At 44.3% G+C, this 22,932-nt stretch overlaps 2 protein-coding genes across 2 annotated transcripts; both read right to left on the reverse strand.

The window, feature by feature from the left end:
- Positions 1-1,031: 1,031 nt before the first annotated feature.
- On the reverse strand, positions 1,032-8,564 carry LOC146209647 (cuticle protein 10.9-like). Its single transcript, XM_084580777.1, has 3 exons — positions 8,535-8,564; positions 6,060-6,191; positions 1,032-4,680 (listed from the first exon to the last, which is right to left on the reverse strand). The coding sequence occupies exons 1-3, from the start codon at positions 8,562-8,564 to the stop codon at positions 4,420-4,422; spliced, it is 423 nt and encodes a 140-aa protein (XP_084436903.1). The 3' UTR covers positions 1,032-4,419.
- A 6,339-nt stretch (positions 8,565-14,903) lies between these two features.
- LOC146209648 (adult-specific rigid cuticular protein 15.7-like) lies at positions 14,904-22,162 on the reverse strand. The gene is made up of 3 exons (XM_084587435.1): positions 22,103-22,162; positions 19,618-19,680; positions 14,904-15,284 (listed from the first exon to the last, which is right to left on the reverse strand). Exons 1-3 carry the CDS (start codon positions 22,103-22,105, stop codon positions 15,063-15,065), a joined length of 288 nt encoding a protein of 95 aa, XP_084443561.1. The 5' UTR covers positions 22,106-22,162; the 3' UTR covers positions 14,904-15,062.
- Between the last annotated feature and the right edge of the window lie 770 nt (positions 22,163-22,932).

Consider the following 22,932-nt stretch of genomic DNA (forward strand, 5'->3'; position numbering starts at 1 on the left):
CGTTACTGTTGCCGGTTCATCCTTTTCAGTGTTAGCAATTACTGAAAATGGGCAAACAAAGACCTCACGATGCGTTTTGCGAGCTTTGTACACAGCAAAGAATATTCGGCAATCTGTTTAACTACAACACTTGCGAGCTTGAACTCGCGCCACCCTTCCTTCACAAAGAGCTTAAATGCGCACCACAGAAATTAAGTGCAAACCATTCACCAGCAGAAAATTTGTGTACGCAATAAGCAATAAGCGGCGTGTTACAGTACACAATGTACCCGTGAAAACCAATGCTACATTTTCCACAGCGGAAAGCTACTAAATACAAGCCAGCGTACGCTGGGAACAGGGCCACAATGAGGGCATCTAAATGTAACGTTTCCCTCCAAACAAATTCGCGCAAATGAATGCTTTAGGCTAACAGTGGCAGCAGAGGCAATGCATAAAATAAGGCACCAAAGACAACACATATACAAAAGTAAAGGCCAGCTGCCAAATAACAATGAATGCTTACCACAACAAGCAATATGCAGTGCCCGTCTGTGACAATGATTAACACAATCCCAAAGCACCTTTCAAGTCCCGGCGAATATACTGCTGCCTCGTTTGATATGGTTTAGGAAATGCGGCGTGTAAGTCATAACCTCTATCTATTTACATTTCTATAGGCTTTCTTCGTTAAAGTAGCCCGTGGTTTACAGGGAGCTTAGTCTCTTTTCTTGTGCATAGAAAAGCAGCAAAGCAAAGCAGTCATAAAGCCGTTGTTTAGAAAGCCGTTAACGACCGCAGAATAAGCCTCGTGCCCCTCATTTCGCAAATAAGAAAGGCTACACGCAGGGATGCTTGGACAAAGGCCCTGTTCACAGCGAAAACAATACTTAACGACCCTATTGTGTTAGTCATGACCCTGGGGCCAGGGACACGTCAGATGAACGTGAGACGCGATACGCCAAGCAAGGACGCGCCATCTAGAGGGTGACAATGAATAGACTCGAGGAAGCGATCCCTGTTCCCCTTATATAGCGCGGAAATTAGCCGAGCGAGCCTGCTTCTGTAAGGTTAATTATAGAAGGTTCATTAAAAATTCTCTGCAACATTTTTTTCAGTCGAGAGTTGCAGTGAAGGGTTAGAAAATTGGCGTGTAAATGGCATTCGATCTCTGCGCACTCCGCCAGCGATTCTCTCGATAACCTCTGTCTGCAACATCCGATCGACCCGCACTTCTTTGGCGCCCCTTCTTCTCCCGGATAGACGGCATCGCCTCCCTAAAGGAGCCAGCAAGCAACCAGTTTTAGCCATTGCACCGCTTATTACAAAGACGTGTTCTGACCTCATCCTTTCGTGACTTGCCTTATGATCATTCTTCATCGAAAACGTGTAGGCATTTGTGGAGAGGCTTGGTTGCAGGCTTTCGACGACTTCTGGCATTCCTATCCATTACGATATCATATAGGCTTCTAAGCAAACTCGTACCAGGCAGTGATACGGTTTCTCCCCTACAAGGCGTCCAAGGTAAAACAGTTTTGGTTTTTGCTACACTCAACAAATAGGCCGATTGCCAGTAGATGCGAAGAGGCGTAAGGAAAGTCAATAAAACGAAGCAAAGAAAACACTCAGAAATGTTAGTTGCCTGCTGCCAAGTGTGCTGTTGCTGTGCGAAAACAGGGGCATTTGCGAAGGAATTTAACAATGCGAAATGAGGGCACAATAAACAAGACACGCTTGTGTATCCTTTTCAGATGGGAAAACTGAGGCTTGCATGCTTATGCCCAGGTTAATTGCTCAAAAGTTCGGTCTTTGATTACCACTTTAACCTACATGCATAATTGTTTGCACAGTTATATATAGAATATCAGGAGAGTAAGAGAAATGTGCTTGCAGAGCAGACTCTGATTTGTGTAGTAGCTGCTGGCGAAGGGAAAATATCAAGGGAATAATTTGCGCGAACGAGCATCGAGTAAAGAACAATGTGCTGTAACAAAACGCGAGACTACAATACGCATTCACAAAGTGCAAGAATATAAAGTACTTACTCAAAAACATATGCATGGTGGGGCATTCTATCACCTCTTGACGTCAGTGGAGAGCACTGCTCCACTAACGTTTTCTGTGTGTTACGCATCGCTAAAAGTCTGTGCTGCGCTTTTAAAGGAAGGTAGCCATCGCGTTTGCCCTTATTTCATAATTTCAACCAAACATTTTCCTACATTCATGTTTGATGCATGCCGCAACAAAAAATGACATGCTTTTCAGCCGAAAATCATGATCTGAACCTTTTTATGAGCTTTCTTTAAGTGAATGCAACCAATTCCTATGATTACGCCACCAATATTATGTTGGGGTTTACAGTGCCAGTACTTTCGTTTTCAAGCTCGTGAAAAAATTCTGACAGTCCAGAAAAAAAACTCAGTACTCCCACAAGCAGTGTGCAAGGCCACACGTGTGTTCGTTAAGTGCTGAGTAGTTTTACATAAGCTCCTTGGTACCTGGCCTTCACGCAAGTTGACTTTCAGGAATGCTGTTGTCAAGGGGAGTGGATTTTCAAAACTGGACCTCGCAAGCCTACTTTTGCACTCCTGCTGTCAACGCTAGCTGCCTTCACCAGATAATTACAGACAAAATTGCAATTGAGTTTTGTTTTTCAATATTGATCTTCGCAACGGCATGAACTATTTTCGCGAAATTTGAGTTTGCTTAAACGTCATATTTCCAAAGGAAACACTTGCACTGAAGAAGTACACTTAATTCATCATATATAGATGAATGTTTCGCAATGGCAACCTTAGAACCAAGGTTAGTGTATGAATGATAGTCAATCGTTTGCTTTCTACGTCTCTTCGCATCCGTTCCGAGAACCAGTCGGATAAACTTGGTCAAATGAATTTAAAGGCTTTAAACGCATGCCTTTTTCTTTCTTTTGCAGCGGTAGAACTATTTAGTTTTCTTTTTCTATTTTGCAGTTTCTAGGCCTGAAAGAGGTTTGGTTTAGGCCAGTTGGTAGCAATTGAACCTATATCGTCTGTGTCGTCAGTGTCTATATCTGCGCTACGTTTTGAAGAGACTAGATCTACTTCGATACTTACTCAACGACAGACGTCATGGTTGGACAGATGTACTTGAAAAAATGCGTCTGTTTGTACTCATCCGCTCAATTGTGTTTTGTCCTGAAAATTCGTTCTCTGAGAACATTGCATTTTGCCCATCATCAGGCGATTCTAGCCCTCACAGCAATGTCTACAAAAATGGGTTCAAATGATAAATCTGTAACTGCCTGTATTTACATAAACAGCAATTAAACGGCAAAACAGTTCTACACCTTGCTCATTCTGGTATTTTCGTTTGAGACATATTTGCCACTACGACAAGACCATCGACCTGTGGCCGTTAGGCTTTGCTAGTCAGGTCTCCAGTTTTTCAACAGCATGGGCACTGACGCGATGATCAGCAAGTAATAGCAATCAATGCACGTCAGTAGCGCGTGTCGCGAGCTGAGGAGAACAGCTCCGAGGCCCGAAAACACAGAATGGAGGTAACATATTACTTCGTCGTTTTTCAACAGTACATCATACAGTGCTTACGACCAGCACTCAGTCTTAGCCTGGTGCTTTCCCTGCGAGTTTATTTCCCGCCTCCGTACCCACTACTACAGTTACGCTCCGCTTACATCGGTTAATACCTCTTGAGTAAGCTCCGTGCTCTGCACCTTGCTTCTGCGCGTTCATGAAGGCACGCTTATGTATCTTGCATTCACGCGGGATACTTTCGATATATATCTTACTGTAGTTTCTATTAAAAAATATTCTGGATCTTATTGACTCTGTTGAGAAGAAAAGCTCGGCCAGACAAGGTAATGTCAAGTAGGGCACTAATTAGGTTATTTTTCAGTGCCTACGATTTATAGTTTAAATGATGTCCCGGGTCTCATGTGCAAATTTGGGATTATTCATTTCGCCCGTTTTTCTCGTAATACGTTTTCCTGCAGGCATACACCGTGCACTTAATGCTACCTTTAGCGCATTTAGTTCTCTGAGTGCTTGTATCTCTTAAGAGATTGCCTTTTTTTTTATCCTGTTTGTGTGCAACGGGCAGTAAAGCTTATATCCACTTTCTCTCTTTCACTCTTTAACACGTACTTGTTCTGGCACGCACTACCTACAGGTAAACCCCATGCACATTTCTTTTCTCTTTGACCGTGTGAACTGTTTAACAGCTTATAATTAAGCCGACTGGACTTTGAACTAGTAGGACAAGGCCAACAAGCCAAACGGTGCTGATTCACCTCATTTAACCGTAACTAGCCTTTATGTTTACCCGAATTCCGCTTATCCCACACCTCAAGCCACCATGTGATGCAAGATTTCGTTTGTGTGCAGAGAAAGCGCTTCCAATACCGATGCTCCACGCGACACGAGGCACAGTGAAGGCTCGCTAGCGGCCGTGGCCTCCACCTCCGCTAGAAAGCATTTTCACGGCGGCCGGTTGCTGGTTGGCAGTGCCTGGTTCGTTGGTGAGCACCTTGGCCCGGAAGCCGTACTTGTCGGCCACGTAGTGCACCTGCCGGAAGTGACCCCATGCGTCCGTGTAGCCGTAGCTACCCTGCACATGGCCCAGGCCGTTGCTCTTCTCTTCGCGGTGCTGACTGCTTTGGCCGTCTAGCACCTGGTAGCCGAACTTGTAGGGCTGCCAAAGCTGCGCCAGAGCCGAACAGCGACGCGCGATGTGTGAGGGTCAGTTTCGCTCACGTTTTTTAGGAACATTTGTTTTCTTCCTTTCATTAATAGTCAGCGCCGGAAAATGCATGCATTAAAGCTGGTATTTGAAATGGATGTCAAAACTCTGCTACAAGTTATCGAGTTTTGTAAACTAGAAGGATCTACTACTAAGTATTGTAATGAACCTGATCGTCGCTACGTAATTGAAAAAAAAATAAAATATTTAATCAGGGCTACCTTCTGTTTCTTTTGAATAAACAGTAAATATATAATTATGTCATGCTGGCTTTAGAAATGGCGGTACTTTTTTAATATATTTACACTAAATGTCATGAAAAACCTGGTGACGTTGCTGTCCGATGGCGCTCGTGCACATCTAGAAATACGAATAGCTTAGATATAATGCGTTACTGAGAAAGACGCGTCAAATGCTTGCAAAACATGCGTTAAATACAACACTGTCTTCCGGGCCACCTATTCACTTCCTCTGTACGTATGTACTGCTTCTCACCCATTCTCTACACAACCAAGATACTGCATACAACAATACCCCTTACAGAGGTTCAGATGTTCGTGTCGGTTCTCGCACGATGCCTCTATTTTCTACTTAGCTGCTTCTTTTTTTTTTTTTTTTTTTGGGGGGGGGGGGGGGGGGGGGCTTGACATAGTTTGGCCATAGGGTTTTAATTATTGATTTAACTAAAGTGCTGTTTTCGATAGAAAATATAACGTTATTTGCTGGTTTTTGTTTTATTTTAGTCGTTTCAGTTCTGGAGATTTAATCTTTGAAAGCGACTCAGGTCACTACAAGAAAAGAGTTCCAGAAATTTCGATCACCTGACCTTCTTTAACGGAAACGGAATCGCACAGCATCCCGGCGCATTGCTTTGCGCCTCCATCGAAACGCGGGCTCTGTACGCGGGATCGAACCCACGACTACTGGTTCGGGAGTTGAGTGCCGTAATAACTGTCCTCCCGCAGCATGTCTTTTCGCTCTTCCACTTTTATATCCTCTCATCCTTTCCCCCAGTGCAGGACAGCCAATCTATCCCCCCTACCCACCCTCTCAATTAACACCAGCCTCTCCATCTCCTTCTCACGTAGATTGTCATTAGATGATTCGTTAACCAGTCAAAATCATTAAACCTTCCGCACGTACTTCACTATAAACTCAAAATATCACAAAGCACTATTTTGCCTACAATTTCATCCATAACCGAACTGCGCTACAAGGCCACAAACACGGAGCCCAAGTCAATGTCGACCTTTAGTTCTCGCTGGTGTCTCAGTATCACTAGTAGAGACCCATCACTAGTTGACGATCTTCAATAGTATGTTGAAAAGCGCTATGATTACCTTTCCGTAGCCAATCCCGCCGCCGTAGCCTCCGCCTCCATAGCCTCCACCTCCGATGCCGATGCCTCCTCCACCGCCGCCCAGGTAGCCCGCACTGGCAGGCCACAGCTGCGCTATCGTTACCAGGGCACACTGCAAGCGCAGAAATATATGTATTTTAGTGTCATCTCAACTGTCCCTTAAAAACTGATGTAACCGTGAATTGGGTCACACTACCAAGACTACATGCAAATAACTTGGAACTACAACTACTAGTAAACTGTTTCTAACTTTTCTTTAATTTAAGAGGTTTAAAGTTTATATTGAAACATTCCTTTTCAGTTATATAAACACCACCTCTTCCAGTAAAAAAAAAAAAAAAACGGCAGATGTAGCGGTATAAATAGCATTGCACTTACAGTATGGACGAATAAGACCCTGTGTCTGTACACCTTTAACAACGGCGTATGGTACCTCTTGCTGCCCCTACGCACTACTTTGCAATGAAAAATAAATCCCGAATTTAAGTTATCTTCTGTTGTTGTTGTTTTTTTCGAAAAATATTTTCAGGAAGTTGCCGCTGATAACGTTTCAGGAGCGCCTCTTCTAATATGCCTCTGAATCTATTCCCGACAGCGAATGGCGGAATTTACAAGAATTCCAAGATTTCAAATGGTTGCAGGCCGGAAAAGCTATTGTCTACTAATACACAAGTTCTGATTTTGTATTATTTGTGCTTGGTTCCTTGCGTTAATCTCGATCAATAATAAAGTTTCGATTATTTGCAGTCTCACGCCCACATGCACGGGAGCCCACACCGTCTTTGGAAAACTACCAGTCGAGTGGTTTTGTTTCTCAGCATTATTGGCGCTCTTGAAGACACATCAAAAGAAAGTCTGGAAAAGAGAGAACAAGAGATTTTCTTTTTTGCTTACACTGATTCAGTGATTCAGGACTGCTATAATGCCCTCTAAATTGGCATGAAACCAGCACTCGCTACCTGGTCAGTGCATACACATCCGGAATAGACGCAGTACAGCTCTGACGCATCATTGTGAGAAAAAAAAATTAAAAATATCTTATTTCCGCATTTCCGTCAAATGCGTATATTACCGTTTCTTAAACTAGGCGCCTTAAACTATTTTAGCGGAATTACTATCAAAACGGGAAGCCCGTTTTGATAGTAATTCCGCTAAAATAGAACGGGAAAGGAAACGGGCCCCGGTACCTTTCGTGGCCCATGAACAATACAAAGCAAACACGCTATTCAGGCTCAAGGGCTTGAGAACGAGTCTCCACTGATGGCTCACTTACACTGATTCCTACCTGAACATGTCCTCGTGTTTGTAACAAGAAAAATTAATATTTAAATTCCTTCGGTCTGTCGTACCATGCATTGCATGGGCGCAAGCTATGAGCCGTTAAATGTTTCAAAATGGAGCATATTTTACAAAACATATTGGTGAACATGGTTTATATGCGCCCGCAACATATGTTAGGTTCTTCTTGAGTGAGGCAGCAGAATACGCACAATTTTGTCGTCAAGAACGTGCTTGCACAATCGAACACTTACAGCAAAACAGGAACACGCTTATCTAAAACATTCTCATAAAAGTGGATAAGATAATGAGAACTGAAGAACGATACACCGCCTAGGCAGAGAGGAAAAATACAAACTGTGAAGACGCCCCGCGTCTATCTTGCAAACATCTCTAATGAGAACCTTGCTCGTGTATGCTAAAAATATATAATAGGAAAATATTGAATCTTAATGCGCATAAGAAGCCAAAAAGTATATTCAAATCTTATTGAATAATAATTTTAGAGGCCTGGGGACATTTAGCGCTTGACGTAATTACGACCACCTTATCAATACCCAACATCATGAATTAAATTACATTTATGATTTAATTATAAAACTTATGGTGTCGATAAGGGGCCTTTTTAGGAGAACACCAGTGGATGCAGCATTTGTCCACTTAATGGTAAAAAAATCTCAAGGAAAACTTTGCAGTCAATTTTAGTTTTTTAGCTTATCAGCTCAGCATATACGTACATCACGTGTTGCCTTTGTCGGCTAGGAGTGCAGTTATCATTTTCTCGTCTGGCTTGTACAAGGCAGTAATTACTCTTTGACATCCACCAAAGCGCAGCCATACGGCTACAGCGGAAAATTATACAGAAACTACTGAGAAACTTCTCAGAAACTTCGTAGTTGAAGAAAAATTCGCGCTGGTCCGAGGATCGAACCCCGGACCACCGCCTTTCCGGGGCAGTGGCCCCACCAACTGAGCTAATCGAGACGGTCAGCAGATCATATGCTAAGGCGAGAGAAAATTCATCAGCGGTGTTGATCGCAAATTTAGGGGAATGCTCGAACGTGGATTAGATTTATAATAAGGGAGTGATTACGCTTGTTTTATAAATGTCCCTGGCGATATTAGCACACTTGCGACCAGATTGATCCCCTTCTCGAAGATTCATATTTGTACCTACCAGCCCGATGAGGTAGCTGCCAATTCCCATTTTGTCTACTACGCAAACTGCCACAGTCTTGCCTTTTTCCGTAGGTAAATCCTAGCAAGCGTCACTGTCCAGCACGCAGCAACACAAACGAGCACGTCTGCACACGAGCGAAAGCCACGCACCCACGACTACGGTCCCAGCGTGGCCGCTTGCCCTTATAAAGACACCCGCCTTCGGACACAGCACCGCAACACGAGGCAAGAACGAAAAAAAAAGGAAACAAAAATTCAGCCTAGGCCCGTAGAAATTCACGCACGGCTGCCGATGATACCAGCTTCCACAGGCGGCAGTTTGAGGCGTGCACTGGCTCATCTCATGCGTGGACAATTACGCGAACGGAGCAAAATCCGCTGCAAGTGGTCGAGATGCTGATACTGCACTTTCGCTTCCAGGCATTGCAAACATTCACCCCCTTCTTCCCTCATTCTTTTTTATTCACGCAGCACGGTAAATTTCTCCGCAGAGGCCATTCCTCTTCCGCAACTGGGTGACTTGGAATGTTTAAAAAGCGGTGCCGCAACAGTTACTGCGGCGATTAACTTTTACTATTTTCTGAGGTGTTCTCCAGAATTATGCCAGCTACTGTGCAATTAGATCGCGTTTTCGCGCAGAGACGCGCTTGTAGTTGCAGAAGTGTTGAAGCTCGTGCGTTCGAAGAGGCAGCAGACCGAGTCGTTCTTTCTCACGCTTTTTGACCTCGGTAGCTCGCCTGACCTGGCTGCACATTGCACGATGAACAATTCAAGAACGCGAGGAGCCGTTGCCATCAAATCGTACACACGCAATGTGCATTTCCGGAGCTCATACAGAACATATATTGATGATCCCTCCAACCTTGGAGGATAATACATTCTTGTGCAAAGTCTCTATAGCATGTCAAATCCTTAAAAAAAATACCTGGTAAACAGTTCATTTGACTTGTGCGTTCAATGATGGATCAAGAAGTATAAGCCCCGCGCCGTAAGCCTCACGCGTAGCCCACGGGACCACAAAGCAGTGCTCCTGGGCAAGATGCAGTTTTAATTAACAAAATGCAAATTATACTTCCTTGAATACCAGGTCAATAAACCTGCTAATTATTTATGCTCCATATATACACTAGACAAGTCTGGAGCCTATATATGCAGCCTGTAACAATGATTCTAATTATTCCGCTCGCGAGTTGAAGCAAAGCAATAAGGAAAGGCCACCACAGAGGGCCAAGCCACTTTTTTTATTCAGCTTTCAATTAGTGTGTCTTATTAATTTTTCCTTTATCTTTCTTTTTCTTGGTGTGGTCGACTTGCCCCATATGGGCTGAGATTAAATATCAAGAAGACTGGGTTCCTGAAAACGAGTCCGAAGCCAGGCACCATCTATGTCAACAGCTGCCCACTGCCAAAGACTGCCTGCTTCCGATGCCTCGGATCCCACCTGCATGCCGATAGATCCGCGTACTGCGATGCCAGAATGCGTATCAGAGGAGCGTGGTTGGAATGGCGTGAAATGTCGGGAGTGCTTTGCGATCGTAGCCTTCCTCGACTACTACGATCGAAGATTTGCAAAACAGTTGTACGTCCAGTAGCGTTATATATGCACCCACCCACCTTGGGCGTCGAGACCAAGCTGCAGACTGCGGAGATGAAAATGCTCTGCTGGATGGATGGCTCCACCCTGATGGATCGACAACACAACGAGGGCATTCGACGTCGATGGGACGTTGCGCTGATCGTTGATAAAATTCAGGAAATTCGCCTGCGCTGGAACAGACACGTCCGCCGCGTGAGCTATGGAACCGTGGTAGCTACTGCCTTCAACTTTAGGGTAGACGGCAAACGCCCAATTGGCCGCCCGAAGATGCACTGGCTGGATGCTCTGAAACGCGTCCAGGCCGCCATCGGACTAGCGGCCACCACGCTGATTATCAGAACCGTCCAGGATGGAAGAAGCTAATCAAGGCCGCCGACCCCAAACCGGGATAAGGCGTTGCTGATGATGATTGATTTTTTTTCTTCTGCTGGGCGCATGTACATCGGGGCATTCAGAGATGATTCTGCTCTGCCTGAAAATAAGTGTGCCACACCAAAGAGCTCGCGCTATATAATAACTGGAGGTGCTTGCGATATCGCCAAATACCACCCCGACGTTCTCTGTTCAACTACAGGCTTTCCCCCTGAACTTAATCCTTGTGCCTGCGAAAATATTCTCAGCGGCGACTGATATAATCTGCGTGCCCTGTAATTTAATTCGAGTGTCAAGCATTTAAACAAAGCGCCAGCGTAGTTAATTTAAAGGTCAACTCGATAATGCCAGCGCTAACCAATTTCATCCAAGTGTCAACACAATTATTACAAGCGCCAGTGGATTGAGTCCTGGCGCCAACCAATTTAATCCATGTGAGGAAAATGAATAGAGCAGAGGGCTTCAAAGGACGAAACATCAATTAAAGAAATAAATCGGAATTGAGATCAGTTTGCAGACGATGGCAGGCACTATTTCGCGCTATTCTTACATCTTGCAACAACCAAGAACCATGCGCAGCTGAAAAACTGCACATTTTTACACGCCTCTTGCCGCTTTTAGCTTATGCGCATGACAAGGGAATACATATCACTGTGATCTTGTGATTGGCTGGTTAAGCACTGCTTATTATGGGTTGTCATATGCACTGAATCTGCATGCTGGTGATAAGTGCTGCTTTCACACAGCCGGATCTTTTTGTGAAATTGCAACCGGTGCAGAAATATATTTGTGTTTCCAATCATGATTCAACACGACTAGCAGAAAAGAAGGGTTAGTGTAAAGCAGAGTTGGCCCAGGCGAGAAGACTTAGAGTCAGAGAAACATTACCTCGTTTACCATTTTTTAAACTTTACACGGTCCCTACCGCGGAAAGAGAGAGCGCGTGCCGCTGCATTCAGTCTGTCTGTGACACGGCAAACTGAGTGAAACAACGTACAGCGTATACCTTACAACTCGGCCCAAATATAGCTACTAGCCTTTCACTTTGGTCACCTCGGCAGCAGTGCTTAATTTGCCTGGGCGGCAATCCTAGCGGCGTAGGCTGCAATAACGAACTATAGGCTTGTACCAGCAGAGACGCGGCCATGTTTGAAATGCAGTTTTATTTTCTGGGACACATTAGGTAGGTCTAAGTGTAATTTGGCACTTTTTACATATCCTCATCATGAAAAGCTGCCCGTATAAAAGAAAAGTTATGGCGATGGAGAGCAGCTAACTCTACCCTTTGTATTTGCTGCGTAGAGTGTCGGACAGCGTCGATCAACCAACTGCGCCGATGCTCCTTTTTAATCATTCGGAGCGGAATGATGACCACCAGGTCCCTCCACTCGTTGAGGAAAACTTTCAATTGCGACTTCAACTTCGAAAACACTTCCTCTATAAGGTTAAAAACGGGCTGTAAGGAGGCAGCCGCTTGATCGAGAGCATCTGATTAGCCAAGCTTGCCTGCTTCGCATGGCTGTGAGCAGGAGCGTTGTTAAAAATAAAAACCGCTTCATAAACACGTTCTTCGCTTTCGACATGGGCTGATAGTCGCTCAAAAATTAATTTAACATGACTCAGTGAACCTTGTCGACGGCAATCCAATGTATGACACAATTTGCTGCCACAAAGGCGACAATGTTAAGGTTTGCTCATTTGGTACCAGTCGTCGTCTGTACCGCAGGTTGTCCCAGAACTGGACAGCGGGAGCTCATTGAACACCGTATGTTATAGTTAGTCTCATCGACTTAAAACCTGCACAAGCAAGCTCCTTCACGCTGCAGCCATTACGCGTATCCTTTGCGGCTGCGTTTCACGTCGTCTCTGTTCGTCTCTGTCGCCATCAATCGGCCCCTGAGCCACCAACTTCATGGCGTGTCCGTGCGAATACAGTAGACGATCAATCCCACTTGCGATGATCGCGATTCCAGGCAATCCTTCTTCCATCGCTTGCTTTATTTGCTTTAGCGTGAAAGCAGGGTTCCTATCCACAGTATTTCGTAGGACCGTTTCAACCTCATTTTAGAATTTCTTCGATGTTCCGCCTTTCTTCAACGCTTCACTATATGGCGCTGCAGTGGATTCCGCCGTCTTTAATTAATGCCCAGCGTGTCTGCCATTTTTTTTCACATCTCCATGCCTTGACAGTTCGAGAATTCTGGCCCTGACATGCTCGGAGACTTTGCTGTTCTTTCTTCTTGGTGCACCTGGAGGCTTGAACGGCGGGCCCCGTTTTCGGTGTTCGATTAGGATGTCAGAGCACTGCTCATCGGCTTCCGTGGAAGAAAATACTGCGCGTGAAAGTTCATGCGAAATGAATAGAAACGCTGAAACTACCACCTGCTTATAGTATACGAATACGCACCACCCCCGTCTGGCTCTACTCCGCCGTGAAAACGCAGACGACAATGCGGCACACACAATTGCGCCAAGATTGCCGCATGCTTTCGAATTCTCGTCTTCTGTCTTCTCAGCAATGTTTTTTTTTTTGTTTGTTCTTGAGAAAACATTTCAACTAATTGCAGAATAAAATATACCTATTCCTAATAGTGAATACACGTACCTGCGCTTTCCGCCATTCTCCTGACCTTGCGCAAAAGCAGACGACAATCCGGCAGCGAGAAAAAACGATGGCGCAAAACTTGCCGTCTGCTTTGGAGCTTTTTTGGTATTGGCTATGCAATTTTTTGCTGCCGAAATTGTATATATCTAAATTATATACGGTTTACTAAACCATTTTTTTAATTTTGTGATAATATATTGTGTCTTTCATCGAAGACATTTCAATTATACTATATATATTCTGAAACCCACAGTGCGCACATTTGTGGGTTAATTTATTCTCTTGGAATATAAATCCAGTACGCCATAGCTCTGGGACCCTGTACAGTATTTTAGTGGCCAGATTGAGTGTTTCAGACGGCTTTTGAAACACTTGCATCAAATCAGCGTTTGTCATAATATTAAAGAAAGCTATCCTGTAAGTTTACGCTTCGCCTAATCGTCACATGGTCTGAAAAATGATCTCAATTTCGCTTTATTCCTTGAATTCATGTTCCGTGCTTTGGAGCCCTCTACTGAGTTCTTTTTCGAACATATGTAATAACTTGGTTGGCACTCGAATTAAAGCCGATGGCGCTTGCATTAATTTCGTTAGCACTCGGACTAAATTAGTTGGCGCTGGCATTATTCGAATAGCCGCTTTGATTATATACGCTGGCTCTTTGATTAAATGCTTGGCACTCGAATTAAATTACACGGCGCGCAGATGATATCATTCGGCGCTCAGGTTATTTCCACTAGCACTAGGTTTAAATTCAGTGAGAAAAATTGTAGTCACGATTCCCTCAATTGTTATATCATTCGGCGCTCAGGTTATTTCCACTAGCACTAGGTTTAAATTCAGTGAGAAAAAATGTGGTCACGATTCCCTCAATTCTTATTCCTTAATGTCCTAGGCTTAGCCAAATAAAGACGCTGACCATTGTGGCCACCGTAATGCCCGCTATATTAAATCAATAATGTTTTAGTTGCCATGCATTTTGCCAGCAGACGATGAAATACAATGGACCCCTTTTCTGCTTAACATTAGTATCACCAGAACACAAACCAAATTTCACACAGCAACCGATGCATCCCCACCGTCTGACCATTACTACGCAAAACATTACCACAGCTGATGTATCCTCGCCCTTTATGGGTGCACTATTTCACGCTGTATCTGTCAATTGCTCCGATAAATGCCGCCACGTGGCGTGCAATTGCAATTTGTGATCTTTTTTTCAACAGATGATGTTGAGATATACCACGACGTCATTATTCTCGTATACTTTCTTTAGTATTCCTACATCTCTCAAAACATTTCTGATGCAACAATCAGGAAAACTTAGTGAACCTGGTTCCAAAACCGACAGAAGTCTTTTTTACTCACCAATTCAATTACTTCGCTCTGTAGAAAATGGCCAGCTGATATTTATCAGCAGGTACAGCGAATGTGAAGGTGAACGTTGTCGCTCTCGCCAAAGCTGGTCAAAACCAATCCGGTTTCGCCAGGATAACAATCCTTCATTCCTCAGAAATGAAAACAACGGTGGCGATAGAAGATAGAACGTTTAACGAGCACGATATCTCCTAATATTCTTCATATATTCTTGTAAAAATTTGTGACTATGAAGCACTTCATTCGACAAGCTTGGCCAAAAAATTATCACATTGAATTCATTTCGCACCCTACTTCAAAAATATTTGGCAAGAAAACAGTGTAATCCCATCTGTGCCACCTAGCCTCCAGTTGTGAGTGTAGGTCATGAATTTCAGAAACAAAGTGCACACACATACACACAAATTCTTGGGAGATTCCCTTTATGCACCAGAAAAGCACTCCTCTCACTGCCGTCCTGCACCGGCCAGAGACAGCTTTACAGTCCAAACCGAACGGGAAAAAAAGCATACATCCCCAACCGCCGCCGTCGCCACTGCCATCCCTATGCGTTGTCACCGCGGCTTTCTGGAGACTCATCGACCCCCGCGCGACACTCCGGGCACGTTGCTGTTGATGACCGGCTTGTAGCCACCCTCATCGGCCGTGTACTCAATCTGGACGAAGGGGCCGTCCTTGCTCACCACACCGTACGAGCCGCGTCGAGCACCCGACGCGTCGCTAGACTCCTCGTGGAAGTGGCTGCTGCCGTCCGGGTCTTTCACTTCATACCGGAACTGGTACGCTTCGCCCTGGGGCTGGGTATAAAAGGAGCAGTCGGACGATGAAAATTACTTAGGGTAGACTGCTATAGATGTTTTTTCGGCCTCCGCAGTCATAACAAGCACGGAAGGAACTTTTGTTGTTTTTTATTATCTTATTCATATATTTATTTACCTTCATTTTTTATTTAATAGTTTTTTTACTTTATTCCAATAACTAAAACTTTTTTTTTCTTCAGCTACCCCAGTCAGCATTCATCAGCCGCTCATTGACTGGACATAGAGGGGCCTCGAGTATGGAAGTTGTAGAGTTGGAAAGACGAGACGCCCGGTGAAAGGGCTGGTAATGGTAGCTCGTACGCACACCCACACACGTGTGCTTTGTCTCTACGCGTGACTCTTTAGGTTTAAATTTCTGATCGCTGCCCTCGATCTAAGCACAAACACCTACGCTCGTTCATTAACGCATTTAAATAAACTGGCATGTGGTAGCTGCGATGCTGTCGGCAACCAACAGAGGAAGTGGCGTAGCACTAAATTGAGCACTTTAATCTCCTGATATATATGCCCACAAATAACTAAGCAACTTGGTGATGGCGAAAACATCAAAGTGCTCGCCGGTCATCGTCGAACTATGAATGTCGGCTCGTCAGCCCTGAATTTAAAGTCGGCGAAGGAACACCTATATACAGCCGCACGAAGTAACTAGAAAAACCTCGAACAATTCGAAAACAGACGCGAATGGCTACAGTTATTCCAGACACATTTCAGGCCATCTTGCGCCACGGGCAAAATGATAAAGCCCTTAGCGGCTGCTTTGAGCATACAGAAACAAAAGGAACGAAACCTTTCTGTCATGGTCTTGCCCATTCTGCACATTACATGCATATCGATAAGGCCGCATAGGACTGCTGCTATTAGTCGCAACAACATTGCAATAACGGAACTTGCCGCCGACATTTAAAAAAAAAGACTGGAATCCGCAGCTGCAGGAAACCAATGAAATATTTTTTTCCCGTCCTGCTGTACTCATAGTATTCTTACGTATTTTTTTTTCTCAATCGGATAAACAAATAAGATGAAATAAGCAACATCTTTATTGTTTTATTAAATCTTCATTGTAGACGAGAGAAATAAGATGGCTACGCATTATGAAAGAGCACTGATTAAGAATTGACGGAAAGCCTCAGCTTGCAATTCGAGCCAACGTTTCGGCAAGTGGAGTTGTCTTTGCCCAGGCGAAGACAAGTGACAACAAGCAAACAAGGAATAAGGCGGAGAGGCTTGTTCAGTGCTCTTTTAAGCCTTAGTTGTGTATTAATAAATATCAGCTGAGGTTAAGTAAACACTCATCCGGTTTTTCCTTTTTTCTTTTTCTTTCTTTTGCACACCCACTCCCAAAAAGAGCATATTAGAGCGACCCCGATTTCGCTGCTTTCCCTTCCGTTTATAAACTGTCTCTGCAATAGCTGAATAAAAACTCCGCCTGAAATAGCTATCGGTGGCCTGGCGATCAATTACCGCTGCAAACTGTTCCCATGCAGTTGCACTTCGTGCTGGCACACATTCAAGGCTATGCTCAGTTCTCTTCGAGATGGCCAGCGCGGAGACTTGGTTCATTCAGAACGTGTTTGGCAACGCTACAATGTGTTAGCGCAAGAGCGTAATGAGATAACCTTTCTTTCCTATCATTTGCTGGCTTTCTGGATGGACATGCCCCAAAAAATGACCATGTAATATGGGCGTCTCAAATTCATTCATGGCATTTAATCTGTCAAGTCGGCTATGAGGAACGCAGTAGTGGGGTAAAATTTCTGCGAACTAGTACTCTTTAACCTAAACCGATACGTGCCCTACAGGTGCGCCTTGAGTTCCCACCATCTAAAACAAAACACCGAGGTCAGGATCACACTCGCATCCTCAAGATACATTGGTAAAATATAGAATCGGTGGTTTGTAAACCTCCTGTACTAGCGCATGAATAGCGCATGCTCTGAAATAAATCATAAAACTTTTCATAAGTAATCTGAGCTAACAGCATAATTAATCAGAATATAAATATAGTCGTAGGAGCGTCACATGGCGGGTAACAACGTACTACTTAATGCAGTAGAGTTAAAGGCTCTGTTGACCGAAATTCCGGTATCGGTGGCAGTCCACTATGCTAAACTCTGAACTGTTCACAAAAAAGCGCAGACCGTACTTTCAGCGTACGGTCTGCAACACACAAGTGCTGACTCGATTCTGACTTTAGAACATGAACTGGTGGGCTAGTTGGTCAGACATAGCTTCTGTTGAGGCGCTGTGTTTGTCCCCTTCTCTCGCCTATGCTTCGTGCCATTACGCCGCATCGCTTGAAGCTCTGACATGACAAGCCCGTGATGTGGGCTCTCTCTGTCCCTATTTTTTGCGCTGCTCACCACGCTTAGCGTTCTCAATCACTTGAACAAGCGCTCCTCATCAGCTTGAAGTTTTCTTATTTAATGCTAAACGTGAGTAGAACTGCCTGTTACCTTCATTTTATAGGCTTTAATTGGGTTATAATGTTCCTTGTTTCCTTTCTGGACACGTAGGTAGCCAAACATTAGTGCTACCTGCCTACGTTTGAACGTAGCAAAAAACATTTGCTGCAATGAAGGGACTGTGGTGTCTAATAACTTGGCTTTTCGAGACTGAGCCTCTAATGATCAGGATGAAAACAGAATACCTGGCAGCCCAAGGAATTTTAAAACAGCGCTTTTACAGTACAGGGATTCTCGCAAAATTTGCGGCAGCAGTTGTCGTAATTTCGTTTAGGCGAGGGCAAGGTCGAAGCGACGAGGGAAAAAATGCCAATCTCACTGTTCAAAAAAATAATGAATGAAATATGCAGCGACCACATTAAAAAAAATACAACCAATAAATTCACAGAGAAAGAGAATGAATGTATGATCAGCTCATTATTTTGTCGTATCGTCCTGTAGTGACATTCATGCGCTGCCCATACTAATACTCACAGCAAGCATAGAATTCCGTGCAGAACACTGACTAATTCCACAAGTTCGAAGCACAAATCTTTATAGCTAGGAGTGTTTTCATTCCCATGACAGTACCGTCATTCCTTAAACGACTCTAAAATACCAAAATGAAAGCACGGGTGCAGGTTCTCTGCATTCTCCGCTGAAACGGGGCCATACTGTTTTCAGCTAATGCTTGCCGTGGAACGTAGCGTTTTTTTTTTGTTTTTTCACATCAGGATCCCACAACAGCTATCGCTGCAACTAGCCCACTGAACGTTTCACTTGGACGTCAGTCGTTCAACCAGTTTAATGGGGAGAAATACCAGCGAGTTTAGCGATAGCGAGATCCCTTTGTTGTTAACAACGTGTCGCCTACTGGCACAGGCCTCTCTCCAAACTTCAAGCAATGCACACCTAGTGCTGCTCTCACTGTATGATTTCCCTTTGAATCTGGCGTCACGGGCAAGAGATTTAAACTCAAAATAGAGAAGACGCCCCAGAGCTCTCCTTGAAAAAACAAAAAAAAAACTTATTTAAGATCAAAACGTTCTGGAAGAGTAAAATAGAGCATAGTAAAAAACTCCATTCTGGCCTTCACTTTCCTAACTCTTAATTCAAGTTCAGGCGCAAACTGTACAAAGCAAAAGTCCAAATGTTAATACTAGCCGTTAGTGCCCTAACTTCAGCAATGAAAATGGCCGAAACATTCACTGGTTTGGTTTGTTGAAGGGAGAACGGTGCCCTAATTGCAGAAAAGAAATATACCGAGACACTCACTAGATTTTGTTTGTTTGTTTGTTTGTTTGTTTGTTTGTTTGTTTGTTTGTTTGTTTGTTTGTTTGTTTGTTTGTTTGTTTGTTTGTTTGTTTGTTTGTTTGTTTGTTTGTTTGTTTGTTTGTTTGTTTGTTTGTTTGTTTAAGAAAGAACGTTTCCGGACTGTCCAGAGATTCGCGCAATGCTCTCTGGGCAAATTGTGCTTCCGTGCCCTGGTATTTATTCATGAGTTCACCAAGAGTAACGCAACACTGGTTTAGGCATGCTGAAGCATTAACGGCGCATGCCGAAGCGTTAACAGTTTATTTTCATGAACTTTGTTATATTTTTTCTCATCTGAACGTTTTTTTCGGACGCCTGAACCTTCACTGCGCATACCCAATGAGTGATGCCAAGTTTGCTGACAGTAAGCACTCGAGAGACTTTCAAGTTCTTTATCAATGTTGATCACATACTATCAAATAATTATCTCCTTGGTTTCAGCATTCTTTCATTTTGCATCGAAACTGGCATCACTTTATAATTGCCATAGTTCGACTAGGAGGTGAGTAACCGTTGGGGTCCTACATCATTTATTAGCGAGAGGTAATGCTTACCTGCTGGGTGCGTACCACTGTCACAGCCGCAACCACCAAAAGAAGGAGCATCGCCATCTTTCCCTTCAAGAGAGAGAGAACATAATCATTCAAACGGACTGACAAGCCTGACATGCTTAGCGAGTGCAAGCAGTAAATCAGTCTCAGTTGAGGCCGTCCGGCGCATGTCCAAAGGCTCGAACTGCAAGATGCGATTGCAGGAATTACCTGCAACTCTAGCGAGGCTCATCTGACAGGCGCACTTGCATTACGCAGCGCTTCACAAGATTGCTATTATATGACCTTGGCAGCGATTTTATTCGTAAAAGCGATTTACACTTGCAAAAATCTCCTGTCGTTGACAAATCGATGCAAGCACAAATAGAACCGTTTTACAGGTGTATTTAACACCAAGAACACAACGCAAACATGCAACTGACGCCGATGAAATAACTTTCCAACAACATTGAGTGAACACTAAATAAGCAGGAAACCTCAAATTTCAGCACCACTAATAATGACATATAGGGTATGGCCGGCGCGCTGTTACATTAACGCTAATAAATTGACTTTGCAGCGTTCTTAACTATATTCCGCAGCGATTTTACAAGGTATAACAATAATAATCCCGTTAAGTGAAGCAATTCCGTTCTTATGTTATGTTCACTGTCACTTCAGTCTTAGTCATGATAATGACAGCAAGAAAAAATAAATCATCGTGTTTAAGGCAAGTGTGTAAGAATTATTTTTCGGATACAACTTCATTACGAAGAAAATTACCACTGCCAGTGGGCGAAGCAAAACTGTACAGCGAAGGTGCGGCCCCAAGTTGTACCGGTTAAAATGCACAATCTTTCATCATGTCAAACTTCTTTACATGCGAATTCCTACAACAGTGTCCCCCTCGTGCTCAGTGAGTTTATATGCACCCTTTCTGAATGTGTTCAAGGGTATAGCGTACTAGATTCCAGAGCCGTTATTCATTTTTAGCTTAATCACCTAGGTCTAACATTTCCTAAGCAATTCTATTTCGCAAAGACTTGTAGTATAATGGGTAACTAAGGTCCATTCATTACTAGCAAATCGCTCAGCTTGTGACAGGATTTTCTACTGGCACTGGCGTATGGGCCGCTTAATGGCACTTCCACGCTGGCTCATGGCAGTTGCTGCCACTGTACGAGATATTAAGAGCCTTCAACGTTTCACTTGCTCAATTTAATTCCCCAAAAAGTGTCATTTCAAACAAAGCTGCTGCCTTTGGATATATCCTTTACATTCGCCACGGCAATTTTTTATAAGTTGTTCGCAACTCTGCTTACCGTTTGTGAACCTAATGTGTAAATTGGAAGTTCCCATTTTTAAACATAATTTATAATCAGAATCCAGTTTTTCTTCTCACACCACAGTTCATGCTATGTTTATTTAACCAACTCAGGCTAAATGAATACCCCTCCGATGAAACCAAGATGCTACTTTTCATGAACTGCCCGTTGTGATAGCCCTTGTAGTACCAGATTTTTCATGTTGTGAAGTGCTTCCTGAATGTGGCCTTACAATTATGCTCGCCGTCTGTTACCAGTGCAATTAAAGCACTGCACTGGTGAGTGCCTGAGCACTAATGTTTCTTATCGCAAAGCCGGTATGTTTGACTTCAATTATTATTCTGCGATGGCACTTTGATAGTTACACATAACCTGACTACCAAATACCTCCCCTTTAACTTACACCTTTTATGGCACAAATGCTTCTGATAATAGGCCCAAGTAGCTGAAAGAGTCCTGCTTCCATAGGTGTGCTCGTTGGAGTAGAGAAGGGTGCTTCTTATAGAATGGTTGCTTTCTATCGTCCGGCTCTAAACAAGCTTCAAAAGTAAGCAACTGTAATTTCACACTTCGTTCGTGCTGGATTAAGCTATTTCTGCAGCAATTAACTTTTAAACGGGACTTAGTACAATATTGGCGGTACTCAACGCGCTAGGACATACCAACAGTTGAAAAACGTGAAAACAGACACGAAGGGCCTGCCTGTTTTCACGTTTTTCAACTGTTAGTCTGTCCTAGCCCGCTGAAAACCAACATGGAGAACCGACTGTCCCCTGTCATAACACTGCACTATTGTCATTTCACTTCGAAGAAGTATGCACCTTATGCTCTCGTCTGGACCTCGAACACTCCTTTAATTTGATACAGAAACTAGCCAACAACGCATGGAAACCGTGTCTAATGGTCGCATAAAAGGCTAGTCCGAGGATGCGCAGGAATCGCTCTAGCCCTTACAAAAATAGAAGCGATGCAAACATTCTCAAAAAAAAAAAAGAACAGAACAAAGGTGTCCCTGAACAGCAGTCTCAATCTTGCCTCTTATCTCTAAACGTGAACCCTGACCTCCTGGAATCAGCGTTGATCGTACGGCAGCCGCAATAAAGTGTACGCCTCACGTGAGCTGGCGGACCCGCTTCGGAGCGCAGGTATGCAAGAAGGCAGCAGCGACGTGTAGTTATCCTCACCATGTCGAATCCCGGGGTAGGCGGACGCTGTGTTAGCACGGAGAAGTGAGTTCGCGAGAGGTTCCGTCAACTGGCGAAGAGGCAGACGCGCCTGTCCCGCCTTTTATACGCAGCTCCCGTCCGTCTAAAGCCCACTCTTCGTTTTCTCTTGCCCAGCGTGTTTTCTTTCGCGGACATGCGTCATCCTGACATTTCTGCCCCCTTCTCCAACGGCTGCGAGAACCTCTCGTCCCGGCTTTGTTGGCAAGCTCAGTCTACAAAGCCGGATGATGGCAGCGGACAAACACAGCGCGCGCAATTACGACACACTCGCCGCGAAAACGCCCCTCCACACCCGCCCGCACTTGGCGGTAACCTCTCTTCCAGCGGCACGAAAAAGTAATACGAAGGGCGTTTTTTCACTTTGCTCTTCAAACAGCATCGAGAACAAGAGATATATCAGCATATCATTTCAGCCTTTAAGTTTGCATATACCTCAGGTAGCACCCCTGCCGATCGTCCTTCACCTTCAGCCAGGACGCAGAGAAGGCCCAAGACGTTCAAACATTAGAGAGAGGGAGAGCTGGGCGAAATTGCGCGTGACCGGCCATGATCGCCCTTTCCGGCCAAGGGTTGCGTGTACGAACATTAGCTACGACCCGTCGGGGTCAAGGAGGAACTATCCTGGCGTTAGCCACTTTGCCGCCACCAGATGGATTGGCCGTAAATTCTCGCTTGGTGATTGCGGTAGAGAGGGCGATAGATATCGAAAACCGTGCTGGTGGTATTTGCATAGGAGACGGAGAGACCTTTTAACACCGCGGGGTGGGCTTCGGGGCCCCGCGTGTCTC

Source organism: Amblyomma maculatum, chromosome 1 (assembly GCF_055883805.1).
Source record: "Amblyomma maculatum isolate TAMU_Amacu chromosome 1, ASM5588380v1, whole genome shotgun sequence".
Classification (NCBI taxonomy): Eukaryota; Metazoa; Arthropoda; class Arachnida; order Ixodida; family Ixodidae; genus Amblyomma; species Amblyomma maculatum.

Excerpts from the sequence above, each read along its gene's own strand:
- LOC146209647 (XM_084580777.1), bottom strand. The coding sequence starts at position 8,564 with ATGGGAATTGGCAGCTACCTCATCGGGCTG. Across the intron at positions 6,192-8,534 it reads GCAGCTACCTCATCGGGCTG|TGTGCCCTGGTAACGATAGC; the intron begins GTAGGTACAAAT and ends CTGCGCTTGCAG. Across the intron at positions 4,681-6,059 it reads GCGGGATTGGCTACGGAAAG|CTTTGGCAGCCCTACAAGTT; the intron begins GTAATCATAGCG and ends GCTCTGGCGCAG.
- LOC146209648 (XM_084587435.1), bottom strand. Across the intron at positions 15,285-19,617 it reads CAGTGGTACGCACCCAGCAG|CCCCAGGGCGAAGCGTACCA; the intron begins GTAAGCATTACC and ends TTTTATACCCAG.